We start from the raw sequence: 23,525 nt of genomic DNA, 5'->3' as shown, positions 1-23,525 counted from the left end.
CAATATCATCTAAGAAGCCTTTTATGATTTACAGCCACCTTTTCAAATGATCGTGCAGCCTCCAAAGAAATACTGCTGCAGTATTTGTTAGTCTTTGCTTCATTTCCCAGAGAACCCCGGGGAGGGTTTCTTTACCTGTTGAAGCAGTGCCCAGTGTGCTGGTCGCAGTCTCTGGCGCAGTCACAGGGGCGACAGCCGTTTTCTCCGAAGCCCCAGTAGCCCACGAGGCACCTGTCGCAGTTGGGACCCGCCACGCCTGGTTTGCAGTAGCAGAATCCCGTCCGGGGGTGGCACCTCCAGCTGCTGCTGAACGTTGCGTTGGCTGAACCCATGGGCTGGCAGGCACAGGCTGTGGAGACAGGGCAGGAGGTGTCACAGCGTGTGCCGTGGGGTCATCTGGTTAAGTGGCATTTCTGCGAGGCTGATAAACTTGTACCCTCTTCCTTGTGCTCAGCGGTTTTAAGTCAGAACAGGTAAACATTGCATTTCAGCCTACATTTGCAATATTATTTTTGCTTCTTTTTAACTTGCTAAACACAGCAAACCAAGTACAACTGTGAGCATTTATGTGTGAAAGTCACTTCTCTGCTACGCAAACCTTGACCATACAGGGTTTTGAAGTGGTACCAGGAAGACTCCCTTGTGTGTTTATTTTTAAAGGGGCTTGAAGGTCATTCACTTTTAAAGTGTTTTGCAAAAAGATTTACTAACATAGACAAGGTAAAAAATTATAGGTATTGCCTACATCACCTTTCCTGTAAACACAGAGATCACAAAACTACCCTTTCCTCTGGGGAAGATGCAGCTTATACAGGTGGTTCAGATGACCTGAAACATATTTTTGATTTCTGCCTCCAAAGATTTCTGCACAAATTTCCTACAGTGCAAGTTTTAAGGGACACATTTCACCCTGCAGTACTGAATGTGTGTAAAGAAGCTGATGAATTTATTTTTTTTTTTTACAAATACATGAGCAGATTTTTTACAGGGAAAGCAAACAGAGAAGACCTCTAAACTTGCTAAACTTATTTTGCATGTAGCTGAAGATGAGCAAAAATGAGGAAAACCTCCCCCAAATCTTTCTAACACTGTTGCCAGTTTGGCACCAGCCTGGCAACTCAAGATAACTTGGCAGTAAAACAGATAGTTACAACTCCTGTGGGCAACTCTGCCTCCACAGACAATAAAATGTCATTATTCCACACCATTCATACATTCCAGATGTGGCAGCATCAGGGAGCAATACACAGAGAGTGGTGCAAAGCCAGCACAGTTGACTCCTCTCAATCAAGGCAGAAGCTGAGATGATCAAGCCTAGTGCCAAGAGCTCTGCAGAGGTTAAATACAAGCAATAAACAAACCCACTCATTTCTGGTATTCAGACAAGTTTGATTAAAATGACAACAGAGCTGAACTCTAGGCCTTCATACTTCAGACCTTTTTTGTCTTAACAAAGCAGCATGCCCTGGCTTTTGCTTGTAGCACAGACTGAAAAGGTAATACATCACTACTTCATCCATCTGGAAGAGGGCAGAAATAAAAGTCTAGTGGCTAAGACCTGCTTTAACAGAGATTTTCAGTTAAATGTTGGACACCCAACTTGTTTACATAGCTTGGATCAGGGGACAGCGTTTTGGATACTTATCTGAACCAAACATGATCTCCAAAGCTTTTGAAGTTTGCCCATCATGGCTTCTGATCAAACTACTTTTCTTCATGATCTCACAGATAAGAGACCAAATGAACACTCTGATTCCACACATCATTTTCCAAGGGGAAGGAACAAGTATGTGACTATAATGAGTTGAAAGTGTAGCAGGGACAGAATTCACTTTGATCTGCAACCTCATATTTGATACTTAAGAAAATATCTTTTGAAAATTATACAAGAAAGAGGGTGAGCAATTCTGTATTCCTCTTGTGACCTGCTTACTGTACAGTTATTTTTCCCCCCATGCCCTGTGTTCTTTATACAAATAACTTCAATAATATTATTACACTGCTGTAGACATATCTTGGTCTGTTGTTTTCAGGGGACACTGGCACAATAGCCTAAGGACAGAAAGTAAGCGTGCTGTCGTGGGCAGTGTGCTCAGCACAATGAGCTGGTTGGCGAACGACAGCAGCTCTCCTGTTTGCCACAAAGCAGTCTTGACTTTGGGAGCAAACCCAGGGCTTGTGCTGTCAGTTCTGGAGAGCAGGTGTAACACTGAAGTGCTCATTAGCACTGACAGTTTCAAAGGCAAGTTATGATTTTTTGCCCCTAAACTTGATTTTTTTTTTTTTTTGCACTGATTTTTGCAGGGCCAACTACATCACCCTAGAAAAAGAGACATTTAGTTTGTCAGTCACTGAAAAAAATGAATGTCATAGATTTGTGGATAAGGAGGGGAAACATACCCTTCCTTTACTGCAGATAGGTCTGAGTCACAAGGATTAAGAGATTGCCAGCATCTGGGTTGGCTTGAATTCAGGTTTGTTTTCGCTATAATATCTCTATATGTAGCATCTACCTGTGGAGTTTTCACCTAAATCATCTTATGTTTCTTGAACTTCCGGGTCTTTATTCCCATCTTATTTCCAGTTTTCAGGTTTCATCAGTTAGAGTCACGTAACAGATGGGTAAATCATTTACATCATTAGACTACCTATCCCCAACTGAGACTGGATCCTGATTCAAGAAGATGAGACTGTCTCCCATCCTATCCCTGAGGGAAAATATTACAACACAGTGACTGACAGCATTGGTGAAAGCTGATGAGGAGGTTGGAAAAAAGGGCCTTTTTTTATTTTGAGGCTACAGTTCAGAAAACCTAATGTTCCCAGATGAACTGTGGGGCATATTCTCCAGTTAGAAACTGGGACAACTTCTGGTGGATCAGAAAGCTGAATCAATACATGTACAACACTTTCAGATGAGTTATACAAGTGGCTTGCAAACGCTTTACTCAGTCTGTGTTTATTTAGCATTTCAGCTTGGGTGGGTACATTGTCTGGCTTCCAGAGTATTACGGCCAAAATCCCAGTTGTGCATCTAAGGTAACTCCTAAAATAAGAGCCCACATGTCACATGCTGAAAGGGCAGCTGTGGATGACTGGGTTTTATCTGCTTAACAGTACCATGGATTTACAAATAAACCTCACAATTAAAGAAACATAAAAGCAAGTTGCCAAAACCTCACCCTTTTACATTTTTCAATATTTGACAACACTTTTCCTGCTGATTTTTTCTTCTTTTCTCTTAGCAAACCCTAGTTTTCTCTCCATCCGCCTCTCCTTCTAACAAAACACCGGCCGACGTGACAATGGCCTTGTTTGTCAAAGGCATCATCAATTATGTTAGGGACGGTGTGCAGACAGTTCTGGCTCAGAGTTGGCTGGTTTATTTGGGTTCTCCCCTTGACAGTAGCATAGTGAAAAATTTTATCATTGTACTTTAGAATTGGGTATTGGTCACAAAGCATATCCTCTTGTCTTTTAGTCTCACTCCCATGCTAAGTTTGTTTTGTCAAAAAGTACTGTAAAAGGGAGGAGACAAGAAATAATGAAAAATGAATAATTCATACAGCAGCCTCCACTCAAGTCCTCAATAAATCTGTCTGCCCTCAGCACAGCTGTCTTCTCCATTTAATTAGACACAGATGTAAAATATAATATTGGTTGTAACAATATGGTCCCAACTTACAGCAAAACAGCAGGTGCTTAAGTAATTCAATGGCCTTTGAGGTATCTTGCCTTAAACTTTGCCTAATAATAATAATGCATAAGATATGAGCAGACACTGGGTATATGATTAAAAAAACAGGCAAAATTAAAAAAAAAAGGGCAAAGCCTTTTGAATCTGATATATATATATATATACATGTGTATCTTCAGAGCATTTTTAGGCAATTTTTAAAGCAAGTCAGGTGTGGGGATTGATTCTGCCAGTGTTTTCTTAAATGAAGGAAATAAGATAGACAGCTCTGTGTGTGGTCAGGGCTGATTAAGACAAACTGAACCAAGATGTGATGGGGCCTTTGTGATATTAGAATTAAAAGTTCACTCCCTCTGCTCAGAAGTAAAGGATGAGAAGCAGAGCCTTTCAGACCATGTGTGCGTGCATGTGCATCTGTGCACATTTTAATTTTCACCCCTTGTTCTCCAAGGAAAAAAGCTTGTTTTCCTGGAGACCCTTTTAAATGGGTCTACATGCCTGCATTATTTTTAAGCTAAGCGAAGGGTGAGTACAAAAGATGGTGCCATTTCAGAAGGATCCCTTAAGCCTCAGAATAAGCCACAGGAAAGAGGCAAGGATACAGCAGCTTTGCTAACCATTGGTTAGGAAACGATTAGGCTTCTGAGTCAAAGCTTCCATACAAGTCTATATCCAAACTGCTTAATCCTGTGTTGTCACCCCCAATAATAGGCAGGTGTGTGCCTTGCTCTGGGGCTCTTCTCATGCCTTTTTTTTTTTTTTAAATGTAGATCTAAGCAGTGTCAAAACAAGGCTCTGCACATGACCCAGCTCTCGTTCATCTCAGCTGCTAGGAACAGGAGAAGCAAAGGGATCAGAGGCAGGCCACCTCTACAGACAAAAAGGAATAGCAGATTCACACTTACATATCAAATTTCAACAGATTTTTTTTTTTCCAAGGGAATGTCTTTGCAGTCTCGCATTGGAAGGTCAGCTAAGGGTGGTTTAGATAGTGCCAGGAGATCCAATTGTTATACAACTTTTTTTTTTCCCTAGAAGATTAAGAGAGAATGCTATTCATTATTATGACTAATGCTTAAAGACTCTTTCTGGGCCTGGGCAGTGTCCTGTTAACTTTCTGGGAGCCTGAGGGGGATGTCACAGCTGAACCTAGACTTTGCTCTGGATGGCAGAGCACTCTTCAAGCGTGCTTTCTCAAAGGGATTAGCACAGCATTTCATTCAGCTTTTTCATCAGATTTCCTTTCCCAGCTCAGTATCTACTGTACACAAGGGTCAAGTTTGATCTCCCATTGAGGTTTTTTTTTTTTCCTCCGAGTTCAAAATTGGAAGCTGAGCACCAGGTTGCTCTCACTAAAACCATCCATTCAGTCTGCTGTTTGCAGTTTATTACTGCTTTTCAACACTTGCTCAGTGGGTGGGTTTTCCATTTGGTGGTGTTAGTCTGAGTCTGTTTGCATGATTTTCTCAAAGTGGGATGATGCCTTGGAATTAGTACATTTAAATCCTAAAAACAATCTAGTCCAGAAGTAGCAACTCTTCAATTTATAATCAGCAGGCTGAAGTATGAGAAAAATGTGCCTGGTGGTCTGATTGTCTAATTTCTTATGTATTAGCAATGCTCAAAAACAGTAGCTGTCTTTTTACTGGGTAACCAAAGTTGGTTTTTTAGGGTCACACAACCTGAACAACATAGACCAAACCAGATTAGGTTTACTAGCAATGCAAGTTTTGCAACCTAAGGGATGGAGAAGAGGGTCTCTCTTACATCCTGCATGAGGCTTTTCAGTTTAATGTCAGCTCTAGGCATTTGGACATGATGATGGTCCTGGAGGGGAAACCTTCCCTCTGTCACACTGAACTTGTTCTAACCAAAACAGCTCTGCCTGTCTCCATTGGTGTTTCTGGTTTTGCTGCCACATAATAAAGTAGTGAAACATTCCCTGAAAATTCTCTGTAGAAGTACAGCATAACATGAAGTTCACACTGACATGTGCCTGCAATGCACATGGGGAAGTGTTTGGGGGTCAGGACTTCCATCATACAAAATAATACCCTATTAAGCTAGTTTGTTGAGTCTTATTGTGGGAATTCTCTTTGTCGCCTTAAATAAAAGGGAAAAGGCACAGATTAACCACCTCTCTCCCAGGTTTCTCTTAACTGTAGTTATATCTAGGGTACCTTCTATTCCCACAGAGTCACAAGCATCATTCACACACTGAGTCTCTGGAGTGAACTGCAATGCCCTTTCCTTATATCTTGATATGGCAAGCATGCCTTTACACACCTGAGAAAGGTTCTATTGACATGAATCGTGCACAGATAGGGTTGTGCTTAGCTCTGCAATAATGCTGAATCAAAACTATTTAGATGCATCTCAAGCAACAGAAACTCTAGTGCAGGCTAGTGATCCAGAGTAGCTCTTAAGTCGAGGAAATAGATATGCTTTAGAGGGCAATTCAGTTCATTTATCTCCGACATCTACCTTGGACTGCAATAAATAATTCCCCAGAGGTCCCCCTGTTTCTCCACTGACAGTACAGTGAGCCTAGAAAAGACATATAACTTTCAGGTGACTAAAGCAGGATGGCAGCTATCTAGGCATGAACATGCAAGTCAGAGTGGAGACAATTGTACTTTGGGGCCTTCTGCTGGCAGCAGCATGTTCCCAGGTGAAAAGAACATTATTGTACTTGACTGGCATGACAGGAATAAAGCTCTTTCAACAAGGTAAATTTCTGAACAGTTTTTCTTTTGCTATGCAGAGTATTGGCAGGGGGTACTGAGAGCCCTGTAACCAGAGCAGACAAAAGAGGCAGAGGTAGAGTCAAGGTCTGATTTCATCCAGGCAGACTGTTCTAGGGTTTCCACACAGATAGGCTGTATTTTCAAACAAAGTTTTTCCCTCTTCGCTGCTCTCCAGTGCTCCTTGACTTTAACAGTTATCTAGTATTGCACATGATGCTGGTTACTGCACCGTCACCCTGCCGCTCGATACAAGAGTTCATACACAGATTCTTTCAGGTACTAGGAGATTGGAAGCTAATCTTCTGGCACAACAATTTGTTCTCATTACAATATTTCCCTGTAGCAAATCTGTTCAGAGCAGAAACTGGACTAGAAAGGGGCCACTATAGAACACTGAAGGATACAGGGTGAGTCAGATAAGCTCACCCTCAGCCCTGTGTGCTGCTCAGTGTTCTGTGGTGAGCATTGTGAAAGTGAAAAGAAAGGGTTGTGTGGAAGCAGTCTGGGCTGTCACCAAGTTCCAGCAGGAAGAATGCAAAAGAGCAGAAGCACTGGATATGTTAGGCACAGAAAGTTTAACCAATATCACAAGCCACACAGTCCGAGGCAGAGGAGTGTTTGTAACCTGAGTGGTAAAGAGGAATCATGTTGAAGAACATTAAAAGGGTGAGGAAAGCTTTAAAAGCTCATGATGTCAGTGGGCATGAGGTTAGATGACAGAGGATGAAGTTCTCTGTGCTAGCAACTGATGTCTGAGCTACGGGGAAGGAAAAGTATCCAAAGGGGAAAAAGAAATTATGTATGTTATTGGAAGTAGCAACCTCCCAAATAGATGCCAGATGGAATCAGATGTGTGAAGCCTGGCAGGATATTCAGGAAATGTTTACACTAAGTAAAGGAGATTTGGGCTGTTTTCCAGACTGGCTGAGTGCAAACTACCTTGATCCAGAGGTTGTACACCCTCTGTGTGCAACCACTAATGCCTCTGTGCCAGTCACTTCCTAACACATTCTGCTGAAGTGTTAATGATGCAATTAATTTGGGCAGATCACACCATAATACAGCTGTGGAATCCAGAGATAAGTCTAACTGAGCTCTCATGTATTTGTTAACAAGTTAATGGTTCTATGCTTCCTGCGCCTCCTATTGTATATATTTATGTGTACTGATGTTACACAATCCTATGGAATTTAGCAATAACTTGCACATAGGCACACGCAGTCTTGAGAGGTTCAGAAAAAAAAACAACAGGTAAATAAAATATGCATCAAGAAAAGGGGAACCATATTAACTTAAACCCAAACACAAGAATGTACCTTTCCCCAGAAGGCAATGCATTATTATCACAAAAAAAAAAGTGTGATACCAGGGGGAGAAATAGACACAAAAAAATCAGGATAATTGTCTTTGATCAAAAATCTGTAGGTTAGGAAAAGAATACAAAGAAAAGCTGGTAATACTCATGAGTTACCTCTATGGGAGTTATTGATTCTATAGAAATTATTTGTTTCATTCTTTTAAAGATTCTTGCACCATTCATTTGTCTTTACCACAGATAACATGGTCACTTACGTTTGCAGACCTCTGCAGAGGACATGGGTTTCCCCCTGTCTCGGTAATACCCTGGTTTGCACCTTTGGCACCGATGTCCCTCTGTGTTGTGCTTGCAGTTGTCACAGACTCCCCCACTGCGCTTTCCTGATGCCAGCCAAACACTCAGGTCAAAGTGGCAGCTCTCGGCGTGGTTGTGACAGCGACACTCTGGTGGGGACAGGAGAATATCCTTCAAGTTTGTATAACAGACACAGCAATACTGGTCAAATGGTGTCATTTTCCAAACCAATCTGATGGTATCTTAAACCCTGCTAGAACCTCAAATGTGAGGGGCCATAGCTGCATGAAAACTAAATTTCTGGCTTGTAAATTCCACTTCCCAATAGCCCCGGTGGGTCAGCTGCAGAAACACAATGTGCATACTGAAGCTCTCCATCAATGACCAGCAATTTATCCCCAGTTTATGTAATTGCACCATTAGTGTAAATCCACAGAAGTCTTTGTTAGGAAGCTTTGCCTGCTGGCATGGTGAGTGCTCATCCTGAAAGCCTGGATCAGTAACCTCCCTTCCACTTACTTCTGCATTCATTTGAGGCCCCTGTTTTTCCATCTCCTGGCTTCCAAGGCTGATCATTGTACAGGGGAGCACATTTCTCACAGTGGTCTCCTGCTGTGTTGTGCCTGCACACACACTTCCCATGGACCTGTCAGGGAAAAGAGAATACAGTTAAATAGCTACAAGCAAGAACACGGTGGGTCCCCAACAGCTTCATGAGGAGATGGGACTTCTCCTGCACAACTCTCACACAGCTGCCTGGCTCTCTTAGGAAACCCACAGAGCCTGGAGCTTAAACATGTAGCATTATCTTTTTTAATTTCATTTTTAATCACGGAAATACTCCATTATATGTCAGATTTTGGAATTGGGTATTCACACCAGAAACCTGATCTTGGAAACTGAGCTACTCCAGGCTTCAAACAGAAAGTTACTATTGAAACTGGCTCTGTGGTCATTTCACACACCAGGAATATAACAGCCGGTTCCACTACACAATGTAATTTGGTGCACAAGATTCTGTAGTATTGAGCAACATTCAAGAAGGGCCTTACAGGAGTGTTTTTATGTTGTTGTTTGGGTTTGTTGGGTTGAGTTTTTTGGATAAAGAAACAGGATTCCAATATCTGTTTGCAATGCTTCAGAGAAAGGATTTCCCAGATAAGTTGAGGAAATACCCAGTATAGGGAGTGGGAGAACGGGAAAGGTGGTACCATACATCATGTTCTACACATCACAAGAGAAGCTACTAATTAGTGGTGTGCATCTCACATGCAAGGAGACACCTATACTATAGCAGGAAATGCACAGAAACCAGGGACTAGACCTCCACGGGCTGTTGAGGATGCTGAGCTCTGTAAGCACCAGCACAGCTCTGGCCCACTGCACATTACACAAAAAACAGAGGCTGATTTTCATTTTGACTGGGGTGAGAATTGACTCTGATCCTTTAATCTCACAAGTAATCTGAGTTACAGTTTTCCACAGTCTTTCCTGAAAGTCAGACTCTCCCTTTGCAGTATCTGACAGAGCAGGTAGTTTGGGATCAAGAGAGAAGCGTTCAAAAAAAGCAGTTGCGTGAATGTGCTCCCCTGCCCCCAAACTCATGGTGCCTGCAGCAATTTGCTCTCCGCTCCCCTGGTTTCTAATCCTCCCAGAGCAGAAATGTGATGTAGCAAGCAGAGGGATAGGCTGCAGCTGATGCCATCGCCCCTCCATGGCCAGCTGGCAGGTTTGCTGCCTCCTCACGGAACACTGAGCACAGACTTCAGGGTGTGCGTTTGTCTGTCAGAGCTCAGCACCAGCAAACCTCAGGGGGATACAGCATGAAACGACATGATGCCTCTCCAGACCTTTGCACAGGAAAGTCATCCACTTTCAAAGCACTAAATAGTGTGACAAATTACAGAGACAAAGGCAAAAATACTAATAAGCAACAGTGTTGTGCTTGCCCCTGTTTGGGTTTGGCATTTCAGGCTTAACATTCTCCCCTGTGGACATAGGGACTGCTTTTCAGAAGCCAGAGAGCAGAGGAAAGGGCCAAGAGTGAGAAAAGAAAGTGAGCCTGACCCAGAATCATAGATTTTAATATCCCCAAACTTCAGACTCCATCTGGACTTTGCAGTTCATTCCAAAATGGGTCAGAACAAAATCTTGGATCCATTCACTTCTTAGGAAAGTGCTTCTTGAAGTGTATTTCAATGCAAAATCTGTAAGCTGGGCCATTCATTTTTTTCTAGAAACATACACAAAAACTGTACATTCACCACTTTAAAAAAAATACATGAAAAGTGCTGAGATTGTACAGCTGGGAAATGGCATAATTAAACTGTGCAATTTTGTTATAGCCTTGAATGACATGATGAAATATTCATTATTCTACAGGACCCCGCAGTTACAGTGCACTGCACAGATGATGTGAACACTCATGAACAGTTATTCAGAAAATAAACAGGAAAATTCAGTGAGAAAAGAAAAGTCTGGTTGTTCTTTGGAAAGTAGATGAGTTATTTTGCTCATTGCCCACTAGTTTGTTGTGAACTGTAGTTTGTGGCATGTTGTGAGTAGGACAGAGGCATAGAGGAAGCTTCCTGCCTGTGATCCATCCTATGGAACCATTTACCAAATGCATGTGGAAAGAAGACTGACTTAAAAGGGTTGAAAAGCCAAGCAGCCAGCAGACAGGAGAGCCACTGAGCAGGCAAAAGGAAACAGGGGAGCTGGCATGGAACTTCTTTTAGAAAGTGATCTCATAGACAGCATTTACAGGTGAAACAGATAAGGAACAGAGTGCAACATGAGGGGAGAATGAATTACAGAAAGAATTTGGATAGGAGAAGAGAGCAGAGAAAAACAGCTCACACAGAACACACAAGAAAGGGGATCAATGGATTTAAGTGGCCACTGCAGAAAACTGGCCAATGCAGAAGAAACTGAGCAGTGGAAGAGACTTGCTACATTTAAGCCTGAGGTGAAATAAGGGTAGGTGAGGTGGCTGCAAATAACAAGACAAAACAATTTGTTCTGTTAGAGAGGAAGAGATAGGAGAGGGAGCCAGAGACTAAAGTCCAGGAAGGAACAAGAATGAAATACAGGAAACTGTCAGATAAAATAGGAAATGGGATATCTGCTTAGGGAAGGGAGAATGTGAGAGTCACACTCAACACCAGCATGAAGAGGCATGTCCCTGACTTGTTATTCACTGCTGAAATAAGGCTGCATTTCTCTCACAGAAGCGTATCCAAAAAAAGTAGAAAATTGTGTTCTCTACCAAATGCAAGACCTCAGGATGCACTGAATCTCACTGAAACATAAGGATTAGCATGGCAAGTTAACAAAATCAGAGGAGTACGGATTCAGGGAGACTACACTGATATTTTTCTATGCCCTAAAAAGCAGGGTCAGAATTATGAGGAAATTATGATTAAGGAGAAGATTGTCAGGAAGCAGCAAGGACCAGTTTCTCTTTAAGTGTTGAAAAGGTACAAGCTGAGGGTTATCACAGCACAGGCTGTGCCCTTACTGAGGGGGCACCATCCCAAGCACAGTGGGAAGAGCAGGGAGCTGATACCACAGTAGCAACAAGGGGATGGACCAGAGCAATACAGGAGCAGTGAGAGACAGGCCCAGAAAGAAGCTCTCAACATGGGTTCAAAGTGCATTCAGAGGGCAGAACGAGAGACAAGCTACAGCACATGCCAGGGGCATCCACCAGGAGAGAAGGTACCTACAGCATTGACCCAAGGTCCATCCAGGAGCCAGAGGCAGGGACACAGAGGCACACCCACAGCATACTCAAACAGAGGCTAACAGCCCAGGGCTGAGCTTAAATAGAGCTCCCAGGCCAATGGACAGAGAGCATGGGTGAGAGTCCCAGGTGGGGCTGGTCAGGGCTGTTAAAGTTCAATTAGTGCCTTCAGGATACCAATACTAGCGATACTTGGATTGCCACTTGATTAATGTCATTGGAAGCTTCAGGATATCTGACTGCTAGGAGGCATCTGAGGAAAAAAAGTACTTCAGCTTTCTGGATTAGGAGCTGGAAATCCAGGTGGAGGAAGCTTGAAAGCAAGTTGTGAGCAACAGAGGCTTATACAAGATTCATGCCATCAGTTAGGAAACTAGACAGCTTTCAGTTAAAGCTTGAGTAGTTTATGACACTGATTTATGTGAATGCATATAAATATATTGGTACAGCAGGAGAAAAATTGAAATACGGGGGATTTCTGTCTCACATATCTCATATTTCACTTTATTTCACTGATCCTTAGATACTAAAATATTTAGGCCTGTGTGGACTTCTCCCAGAGTGCTCATTGCTACAATAATTGAGCATTTCAGAGATATTACAGAATTTTTATGACACCTCCCTTATCTGCTTCTCCTCATCACTCTGGTAACTCTAGTTGTTTCCAATGCTCTTTCCCCTTCATTGAAACATCATTGTATTGAGAGTTCAGTTGCTCTGACAATAGTTTTACTGTTTTTAAGCTATTGGGGGAATGGATCAGAGAAAAAGATGCAGTGGCAGGCAGACAGGCTGTGTGATCATGTAAACCTCCTTATTTCAAAACGCCAGTCTGAAGTACCATGTGCATCACCTGTTAAAGTTTGCATTCCCACAGTCCTGCACTCTGAGCGTGTTCAGCCAGGGTTCCTTATGTCACTGATGCAGGCTGTCAGCTTTGAAAGATGAAGACTCCTACTTCCAGTTTTCTAATCAATTTTGGCAAAGGGTAGAAGTTTAGAAGCTGATATACTTGCAGTTAGAGGATATTATTAGTCCAGGAAAGGAACACAGATGTTTTGTTATACTCAATCACCATCATATTGGCTTTAATGGCCATGTTAAAGCTCTGCTTTTGTGTTTTGATATAGCAGCTAAGTTCTTAGGCTATGGTTTCATGATGCAAAGTTTTTGGGGGCAGTCTCAATTTGAGACATTTCTGCTTTCCTTACTACTTTTTTCTGTACCTGCATCACGCCCTGAGTCATGTGTAAATTGGTGTGTGAAACCAAACCATGTTTAAAAAAAAACTAAACCATGTTTTTTCCCTTGGCACTAGTATTTTTAATCTTGATTAATTCCCTCATCTGCCTCACAGTACAGTCGTGCCGTTACAAGTCTGGTGTTGCTTCCAAAGACTTTGATTTTTACATCTACCACCTGAGCAGCTTTGAATCAGAGGAGGTTATAGTTTCATGGATTTTAATGCCAGGATGATCAGTTTGAACCCCCTATACTAAGCCATGAATTTCATCCAGTAGTTCTTCCATGAAGCTCTGTAACTTCTGGTTGATTTATAGCAAATAGAGTAGGACCACATCCTGTTTTCACACAACAGGTCCAAGAAATTACATGATTTTTATTCACCTTTGGCTGCACAGAGTTGCTTCATCTGAATTCTGATCCACAGCTCAGAAAGTAAGTGAAAGTTTTCCACCTGTTTGTCCTGCAATTTTTAAATTTTTCTAAACTCTTTGTATAACACCTTTAATAAGGTATATATACAAATAACATATTTCTAAACAGCTTTATATAATATCTGAAGCCTCTTGCTTTCTCTCTCCCCACTTAGTTTCTTTACCCATTATCCTTTCAGTAAATCCAGTTGTGCTCTTTCTCCTGGGCTATTCTCAGTCTATTTGGTGGGTGTTTTTTTTCCTAATCATTGCAGGTTAAATTTGGAAGTATTCCAGGTCAGAGCAACTGTTGCTGATTCAGAGAAAATGTTTGTCTTTGGACTCTGTATTCTCTCTGTAATGTTGCCAGAGAAATTTTGGATACAGCAGTTTGCAATGACATCAGAGGATTGTAGTACCTGCTTGTAGTAAAATGAGAAGATCTGGGACCCTTGTGGCAATGCCACCTCAGCCCATACAGGTTTTGAACTCCACAGCAGTGAATAAGTGAATGAGCTGCCCCTGGCTCCGAATTCACTGAAGAGACAATGGTGGAGGAAAATCAGTGATAGTGTTCAGCTGAATATTCAGACTGGCACCACTAAGACCTTTTTGAACAGTAACAAACGAGCAGGATAAACAAACCAGAAGAGGTATAAAAATCATGCTTCCTGTGAGAGGATATAACTCAACCTGTGACAGTTTCAAAACAACTCCATCCTCTGTCTGAATTCACCTCCCTCAGGCTTTATACACAGCTGGTTGCGCCTCAGTCCATATTTCACTCTGCTTTCTTCCTGTTTTCTTTCTGAATTCTAGCTTGATTTTTATTGATTTTTTTGAGTAAGCTGTCCTCTTATTTTTCCTGCAATGTCAAAAACTCCATTATTAATCTGTACCAAACTGCACACAAATAACAGCTGTGAGGCTTAAATGCAGCATCTGAGTTACAGCAGGTCACCAGCTCCTGGTGAGTGTCTCAAAAACAGAGGAAACAGAAGGGGGAGCGAGACTCAGTATTTTAGCAGGTGAATGCCTGAATCACAGCATAATGAGTAAATACCACTGTTCAAATCTCCTGAAAGGGCATGGCACAACTGAGTCTGGTCTTGTTCAAGGCTTTGTTCCTGATGCTACTGGGCAGTCTGGCCTGACTGCCAACCTTTACTGTAGAAAGACCCAGAAGTAGTTTCAGGAGAGGAAAAATGGGAGAAGATGAGATTTAGATTCTGATATATGGACAAGAATTTGTGGATTTACAGGTCAGGCATATGGATTAGCAAACTGTGGGCAGTTCAGAGAACTTTGGACATGACCTGTTCATTCAACAGGCCAAATAATTCTGCCATTTATTTTGTGATAAATCCAGCTAACTCCAGCAACTGTCTCACCTCATCTGGGTTTCTACTGGTTAAACCACAGTGGCTCCAGAGGTGTGTGATTCATCTCTGAATTTTTACCTCTATATTGAGTGAACTTGGCAGCATGCACAGCTCCCACTCAAGAGAAATTATGTTGAGTAATGGAACAGATGAAGCCAAGACACAAATAGATTCCTGCAACTTCTCTGCAAATGGCTGCAGCTTGCAGAGTGGGGGAAGGGCAGGGCTGAAAAGGCACAGGACCAGCCAAACTTATAAGGAATTTGGGAAGGGAGAAAAATGGTGACAAAGTCCATGATTTAGCAGAAACGTTGTGCACAGTAAGGAAAGGATTCTAAACGCCTAAATGATGCAAAGCTAATCCCTGGGGCCCTTCCAGCACAGTGAGTGAACCAAGGCAAGGAAATATAAGTAGGATTTCATAACTTTTCTTGCACCGAATAAAATGAAATTTTTAAATAATCCTGTGCAAAATTTCTCCATAGTGCACCTGCTGCTAAAGTATTAAAATGCAAATTCTGTGCACCCACAAGCTACAGCTCTAGAAAGATTTGCTTAAATTAGTGGAATATTCATTGGGGATGAATGAACTGTCTGAAAGGCCTTGAAAAGCTTTGGTAAAAGACTGAAAATTTTTGTTCTACTAACACATAGGTAAGCTGAGGACAGAAACAACACAACAGTCTATTCAGTACCAGCAGAGCTTAAAAACACAATGACTGAATATATGAGGCCAAACACAGCAGGTCCTATGATTATCACATCACATCACAAAACATCCTCGTGTTGGTAGCTTTGTCAAATTCAGCTAAGAGAGACAAAACATATATTGCATGGATCTTAAATGAAAGACCCTCAGAAATATGCTGGACTGTGGGACACCAGAGAGATATTGGTACCAAATGGTGGCTGATAGCTGTGAGATGAAACGACTCTTTCCCTCTCTTAGCCTCACACACACACAGATTCTTGTAGCTCTAATGTGAAAAGCAATCCTTGAAAGTACTATAAGGCATATTTTATCAGCCTTAAGATATATTTAGAAGTGTTTCTAATCAAATGTTTCTACTAGTGGGATTATTATGGTTGTTTCATAGAGATGAAACTGGCAGAGAACATAATTTAAGTGATTAAAACAACAAACACTGCTATTAATTACAGCAATTAAGCAATAAAATTAATATATGTTTAAATAGCTCACTCATAGCCAGTGCTTTTAAGAAAAGTTGTGTTTAAAGGCTACTGATGTCAGATAGGAAATTATTTAGTACTCCATTCCACAAAATAAGAGATGATTTTGTACAAGTAAGATGAATGTCTGCATGGATGGATCTACACTGAGCCCTGATTCAGAAAAGCTTTTAGGCTTGTGTTTAAACACTGTTCCTGAATAGGCATGTTTTTCTGGTTTGGATTCAGCAGTAGTAAAAGACACTTCCTCAACAATAATAAAATGTAGGAAAAACTTGTCAACTTTATGATAGCAGAACTCCTCCTGACTGAGTCATTATAGAGGTCATAGCATCAAAAGTGTGGTCATAGCATCAAAAACCACAGATACTCAAAATGTCATGTTGATGGTAGGAATGCCAGATGCTCTGGCTGCAAACCACAGGTTCTCAGAGCTCATGGAGAACCTGCATGGATGTCAAATTAAACACTGGTTATAATCAGAAGAGGGTAGAAGCACAGCCCAGAGTGTGCTTGAATTTGGAGGATACAATTTATCTAAAATAAAGGGGGAACATCTACCATATTTTTGCTTGACTTCAAATTTTTAATAACTCAGAAGGACAGAGGTGTTGATTTTTGGGTTAGCCAAGATGCAACTTGGGTTGCAAGAATGGGTTCAGTACTTTAAAGTGCCAGTCTTCCTGAAACAACAGGAGAAGCATGGGATGTATAGGAAAGCTCTTCTTTAGACTTATGTAGGTATTCTTCAGTTAAGAGTTCTGGTGACTTTTGTGAGAATGTGTTAAAATAGGATCTTCTGGGGTGACCAGTGACAAGAAAAGTCTGAATATCCTTTTCCAACTTTTATCTAAGTAATTGTTCAAGAAGTCATTTAAAGTCACAGTTTTGAAGCACATTTGCCCTGGGGAACTAAAAACTCACCAACACTATCCACTGCAATTCAAGAGAAACTTTCCTTGATGCTCCCCTGTCAGCTTCTTTGTCATCTCTAAACACAAATACCAGAAACTTTCTCACCCACCTGCATGTACCCACAAGGATTCTTGTGAAAAGCTTTGGCCCACTGTGAGTGGCAAAGGTGGCAGCAACACCACTTTCCATGTAGTTCATGTAATTCGTTACTACCTTTTGCTAGCATAATTTATATGATTTTCTATGTTTCCAGATAATTATGGGTATAGCTTGAAGTCCATATTCAGTTTTAATTTTTGGAAACAATCAACACACGTATCTGTTTTTAGATTTTATTCTGATGTGATCTAGAAGCTCTTGGAACCTCTTTTTTTTTTTTTTTTTACATTCCTGAACCTACTCCCATAGTTGATGCACACAGGTAACTTTTTCTCAAATAAAACATACTCTTTAAGCTGCCAACTACAACAGAGAGCACCTCCTGCATCTCTGAGTGCTGGACATCATACAGACTGGCACAGCTTGGATCAGATAATGTGAAAACTTAGCTGGGGATTATCAGTAGAACTGCACAAGATATCTGAAGAGGAGATAGATAATATTTGCAAGGGTTACAAGTGCCAAGTCACCTAGAAAATTGATGCAGAAAAACAAGTTTTACCTTATGTAACTTCCATTATGCCAAACAAGGAATCCTACTTAGAACCAGATCCTGCTCCCTTTGAAGTAAGTGGAAAACTTTCCATTTGCTTCATTGTGGAGGATCAGACCCACAGGGAGTCTAGTTTGTCTCTGTAAACAGGATAAAGAGGCAAAAGAAACATCCGAGGCCACTCGTAAGAATTTCCTGGCAGTGTAGGTACCAATAATTAACAAGTAAAAAAAACCACCAACTAATTCTTTATACAAAAACACTTTAATCCACATTCACTTTCCTCTGTCCATACTTACTTCTCATGGACTAGGTAGAGAATTGTGACATGTTTGGTAAACAAAAAGGACTTTGGTCTAGATTCTGTGTTCTGTCCATGTGCACTTTTTGCTTTGTAAACTTTGTTCTGGAGGCATCTCTGGGCTCAGCTAAAATGTGTCATCAAAGCAGATCCTAAACCTGACAGCTCTTACTATCTTTGTTGGAACCTGATAAAGAAATAATTTACTGTAGAGTAACACATAACTCTGTACATCCTACAACAGCAATACGTGGAACAGGATTATGTTCCTTTGCATCCAACTGTAGAAGAGTAGATGTATTCAGGTGGCCAGGTCCTGGCATATTGGTGCCCTCCATTTAAAAGTAAATGCTGCTCTGTAGTTTTCTGTGGCAAAATGCAATCTCAATAATTTCCCTTACTGACAGAGAAGCTACTTGAAAGAGTTTGAATAATGCAGGCTGCGACATTCATAAAGGAGAATTGTGTTCTTAGCTACCAGAAGAAACTATTTAAGTTAGGTAGAATGACATCACTGTCTTTTTTGTGGTCTGAGGAAAGTTAAATAGAAACCAGGAAAACATCACTGTCAATAGCAACAAACCCCAAATTCAAGATATGTTTGTCTAGAACTTTCTTGCCTATTATTTACAGCTCCCATCTTCATTTCTCAAAGTTCTCCTCCTGTCTGACATAATATTTTCAGTATTTCAAAAGGAAAATGTGATCTAGATAAATTGTGTAGAGGTGGGCGCATGGCTTGTTTTGTTTTTTTTTTAAAAAAAGCCACATTGACAGAGTAGTTATTACTGCTTTGCTGCCAAAAAAAAAAAGAAGTCAGAGAACATTTTCATTGGATCCTATGGGTCTACTTTGAATCTCACTGTATTTTCACAAACTTATGACCAGAGAAAATATGCATGAAACTATGCAGGATTTCAAGCTATGAGGAATGATGCACCATTTGGATGTTGGTTTTACCATCTTCAGTTTTCTTGTATTCATTTGTTGCTATGACACTGGGGCATCTGTGACATTTCTTCTCTTAGAGCTGCATTTCTTACTGGCAGCCTCAGCAGAGAAGCCAGACACTGGCTGGGTTGTCACAGCTGAACTGACAGACCCACAGATAAACTGATCACTGGCAGATCATCTCGTAATCATAGATCATCCAGTCCCCCAAAAAATGGTGTTGAAAAGGGTTGGTTCAAAAATGTCAAGAAATTAGCTTCAGTTTTTTGCATTATTTAGCCTATGGTCTAGCAGTGTTAGGAGTATTACAACTGGAACAGAATTTCTGTCACAAGAAGAGCAGACATACAAGTTAGCACAGTCATGTCTACTGAAGACAAATGCATCATAGGAGGACTCTGAACTCTTAAGAGGCTGAAACTCATATTACTTAAGCCTTGCTGTGGACGTCTGTATTTTTCCAGCATTTTATTTAATTACTTGACAGCAGCCTAGGAAACATGAAGCTGCTCTGCCTTCATTCTGTGACATCACCCACACCAACTACATTAAAAACTGTGTGTCTTGAGACTTTCTTGTCCCAGGAGTACATTAAATATTAGATGTGGCCAGTAGATTAAATCAAATTATTTCTGGATGTGCAGTGTTTGTTTCTAATAGCTCTTTTCCACACCCTGTTTCAGTCACCACGTGACTGAAGGTAGAGCACCTTCCCTCTGCCAAGAAATTGCAAAATGGCAATGATTTTTTTGCAATGTTGTTTGGCTGATAGAAACTATGTTGTTGGTGTTCACCTCTCAACAACAAAGGCCTTTTCCTCCTGCATGTGGGCAAGGAGATTACTGTATTGTAAGATGCAAAGTTACACATATAAACTCCCTCATGCTGCCTGTGTAAACCAAACCCTGAGATCTGTACCTATGTGAAGTCTCCCTTCAGCATTACAATATCATCATTGGTAAATATTAGATAAAGTGTAAAAGGATTCAGGAACCTGGCTCTTCACTGTGTATTTGAGGAAGAGCTAGAGTGTCATGACTAAAGCATGGAAAAGAGGAGCACAATACCATGATCATCTTTATTCCAGGCTTTTATGAGCTGTGTGTAGAATATTAAATTTTGACCACCTAAGGTTTCACACTTTTCTGGTTAGTACAAAAAGTAGAACCTAAGGAAGGACCTGGTGAGAACTTTCCAATCATATCTGCAGAATGAGGAACAACTGCTCTCCATGACATTGAGGGAGAGGGGACGAGAAGGAATCACATTGATTTGCAGCAGAGATTATTTAGGCAGGCACTAAATAAGAGCTTTCAGAATGTCAAGACTGGAGCAACTACTGAGGGTTTGAATCCTCTTCATCAGAAATTTTAAAAATCTAGTTAAACAACCATCCACTACTGAATGGTTTAGGTGTGCTTGATCATACCCTTATGTGAGGACTCAAACCAGTTCACTTATGGTCTTTTCCAGGCCTCATCTAGGATTCTAGAGGCAGTTAAAACTCTGGAAAGCTTTTCTTACTTTTTACTCTGTTTGAATCCCTGCTTAGGCAAAGACTTGCTTAGGCAAAGGCTGTGCGAATCATGTGCTACATCCACCCTCTTGTCTCCTGGGACATGAGTCACTCATGAAGTGCAGTTCTTCAAAACTATTTCACCTTCTGCCCTCTGAAGTCATTGATGGCACAAGAAGATTCTATTCCCTTGTGACCAGTGGGAAAAAATATCCAGTCATAGTTTACAGTGCTTATGCCAGTGATATACACAATATTGTGTTTTCCTTTTCGGAGGGGCAGAATGTTTATTTTTCTACCAGCTGTATCCATTTAGCATGTTATTCATCTATTTGATTTCACTATGTGTATATTTAACAGTTTGCAGTAGGGAGGATGCACTCTTTAAACAGCTTTTCTCAACACAGTTATGATTTTAGTGAGTCTACATTATCTGAATCTGATAGTATCACCTAGTGTAGCTGAATCTTGAAATTATCCCACAGATGGAAGAGATTCAGAATGATTTTGAAAATATCGTGAAGGTCATGCAGTTCTAATTATCTTACAATATCTACCTCTGAACCTAGAAAAGTTGAAAGGAAGACAAAGAATACACATTCCAAAGTAAAATACTCCAAAATATCAAGTGTACTGTATATCTAAAGGACATAAATTATCTTAGGATGTTTTTCTTGAGTCTATTATGTCAGAGTGCACCATGGACTAAAGTTCTAAGAGTTATTTGGGTTTTCAAAACTCAACACAGAGACAGACAGCCTTCTGGAACCAGTGGAGCCATTGACTAGTTTAAAGTGGATTGAATTCTGTCTGTGATGTATGTGTTTAGATGAACCTGGATATTTGATTATCTTAATCTTCCTGTGACTGTTATTACATCCAGGGTCAAATGCATATAAAAGAATAAACTCATAGGGCTAGTCACAGTACTATAATTTTTTTCTTTAAAAAAATATTCTATCTGATTTAAAGATGCAGGGATAAAAGAGTGGGGGCATGGAAGTTATTTTCACATCCTGAACACTGCTGTCAATGTAGTGAAAGTAACAAGAACACAGAAGGTTGAAAACCTATGAGTGAAGGCTGATACCCTAAGTATGACAGAACTGCTCATGTCTCACAAACTTAGAAAATCTGAGATTTGAAATCTGACACTGAAATTCTGGTTGAGACAGATTTTGTAGTAAAGATATTTGCTCAGTTCTGTGTAGTCATATAGGTAGGAGATTTCATTCACTATATTTGGGGTTGGATCTCTGTTCCAATTACAAAGGCCCTTTCCAGCTTATAGGTATCTTGAGTCCAAAGTTTTTAGCAATGAAATTAATATACAGAAAGGATTATAGGAAATATTTTCCTAGAGTGGTGTAGGTTTAGCTAATGTGGATTGACAGTGATGCCCTTTCCTTAGATAAGCTTAGGGAAGCTGGGACAGGGTCATACACAAAATATGCAGTCAGGCTGAGACAGCAGAAGCAAGTAGCAAGTCTGGGTGGTTGGTGACTGTCTAGAACTCACCATGTTCTCCACGACTCCCGTCCTGTTGACCAGCTCACATTCCTCTGCGTGCCCATTGCAAAAGCAGCTTCCCCGGACGATTAGGTCATAAATAGCATAGTGGGCAAACCTCTGAGGTTTCTCTACCAATCCTGAACCATGGCATGGACATTCCTGTCTTTTTAACAAAAGGAGGCGGAGGTTGGTGAGTTTCAGGAGATCTTGAGCCTCAGGACTATAGGGGTCCTCAATCTTGTTAGCTGGACTTAAGGCACGATAAATCACCTGAAAGAGAGAACATACACATCCCAGAACAGATATAGGACTCTGCATACACAGCAAATATCCCAAAACAATGTTCAGGTTGTTACTCTTTTGTCACAGCATTTTTGTTGTTTCATAATTTTCTAGAGCAGCAACAGTTCAGTTTTGAGCATTACAGTTCTAATTTGGTGTTTATAACAGTGACTGTCGTATTTTGGCAGTAGAACATGTGTTTTAGCTCATGCACCATTCTACCCTTCTCTATCTCTCAGGGTGTGCTTGTTTCTGATACTTTTGGAAGAGGTTGATAATGAAGGGCTGCACCACAGTCTTTGCCAGTGAACTTCTAGAGAACTGGTTGCACTATTCCCAGGCTTAGATGTGCAAAATCCAATTTGAGAGCTGTTTTCTCCTCTGCTTGAGCTTTTCATCGTGTCAGAGGCACTTGCCTTTGGGATTCTTTGGCCCTGCTTTATAAGTGGTCACAGTGTCTGTCTGACTCACTCCACTAGTGTTAGTGGAGTTAAAGATTTGTTTCCATAGGGATTGCCTCTTTCTCTCTGTTTTTCTTTTTCTTTCTTCCTAGTGAACTCACTAATTTCGATACTTGCAGCATGTAAAATACTCTTGCTCCTTTTTGCTTGCAGGAGCCAAAAAACAGAGCTTGTGGTACATGCCTAGAAGACAGTTCTGCTGCATGTTGATGGAACATGGGGAGACAAAAACCCCTAGAAATGACAGAACCAGCTGGCAGGCTTTGCACAGAGCTACACCTGGCAGTACCACAGCAAAGGCAGTGGGATCTTTCCCACCTGTCCAGAGCATTTTCTATTTGGTAAGCTCCATTCCTCTTTTTCTTTTAATTCTCTTATATTGTCAGCTACTTACAAAGCTGCAAACAGCCCTGCTTGGTGAGATCAGAGGTGCCCATAATTTCTTGTTTGAGCAATGAAGTCACAACGAAATAGCCCAGGCCTTTCCACCCCATTGTCTACATTCCCCTGATCAATGGAACCATAAGCAAATGGCTCATTTTATTTTGTTCAGCAGCCCAGCATTTCTCTTACTTTCACAGGGCAAAGGCCAAATCTCTTTTGTCCAGTTCCCCTAATCCTAATTTTTTTTTGTGGAAACCATTATATGAACCTTCTCTTCTTCTTCCCAGTCCCCTGTGGACCACACAAAGGTGGAGCGCTTTCTCAGAGTCCTGATCAGCTGGTCAAGTACAGGCACACACATATTCCTCCCATGTGGTCAATTAAACTAAGACCAAGACAGTGAACTGGATGGAATAGTTCTTCAGAGCCTGCTAAGGTCAGGGATCTCAAAGAATGGTTAAAAGTCCTTGTGAAACTGTCCTCCCCATGTCTTAATTGGCGCTCACACAGCACTGAGTTCTT

At 41.1% G+C, this 23,525-nt stretch overlaps 1 protein-coding gene across 1 annotated transcript in view; it reads right to left on the bottom strand.

Annotated features, from left to right (window-relative positions):
• Positions 1-23,525, bottom strand: part of LOC108500124 (netrin-4-like) — a 46,105-nt gene that overhangs the window by 5,242 nt on the left and 17,338 nt on the right. Inside the window, exons 3-6 of the mRNA XM_017820668.1 lie at positions 21,883-22,146; positions 8,576-8,702; positions 8,017-8,205; positions 136-349 (exon numbers count right to left, since the gene is read on the bottom strand). Coding sequence (XP_017676157.1) covers positions 136-349; positions 8,017-8,205; positions 8,576-8,702; positions 21,883-22,146 — 794 coding nt within the window. The remainder of the gene's footprint in view (positions 1-135; positions 350-8,016; positions 8,206-8,575; positions 8,703-21,882; positions 22,147-23,525) is intronic.

Source organism: Lepidothrix coronata, unplaced genomic scaffold, assembly GCF_001604755.1.
Source record: "Lepidothrix coronata isolate B3197 unplaced genomic scaffold, Lepidothrix_coronata-1.0 Scaffold84, whole genome shotgun sequence".
Taxonomy (NCBI): Eukaryota; Metazoa; Chordata; class Aves; order Passeriformes; family Pipridae; genus Lepidothrix; species Lepidothrix coronata.
The sequence above is the reverse complement of the archived record's forward strand: the minus strand, read 5'-3'. Positions and strand labels throughout refer to the sequence as shown.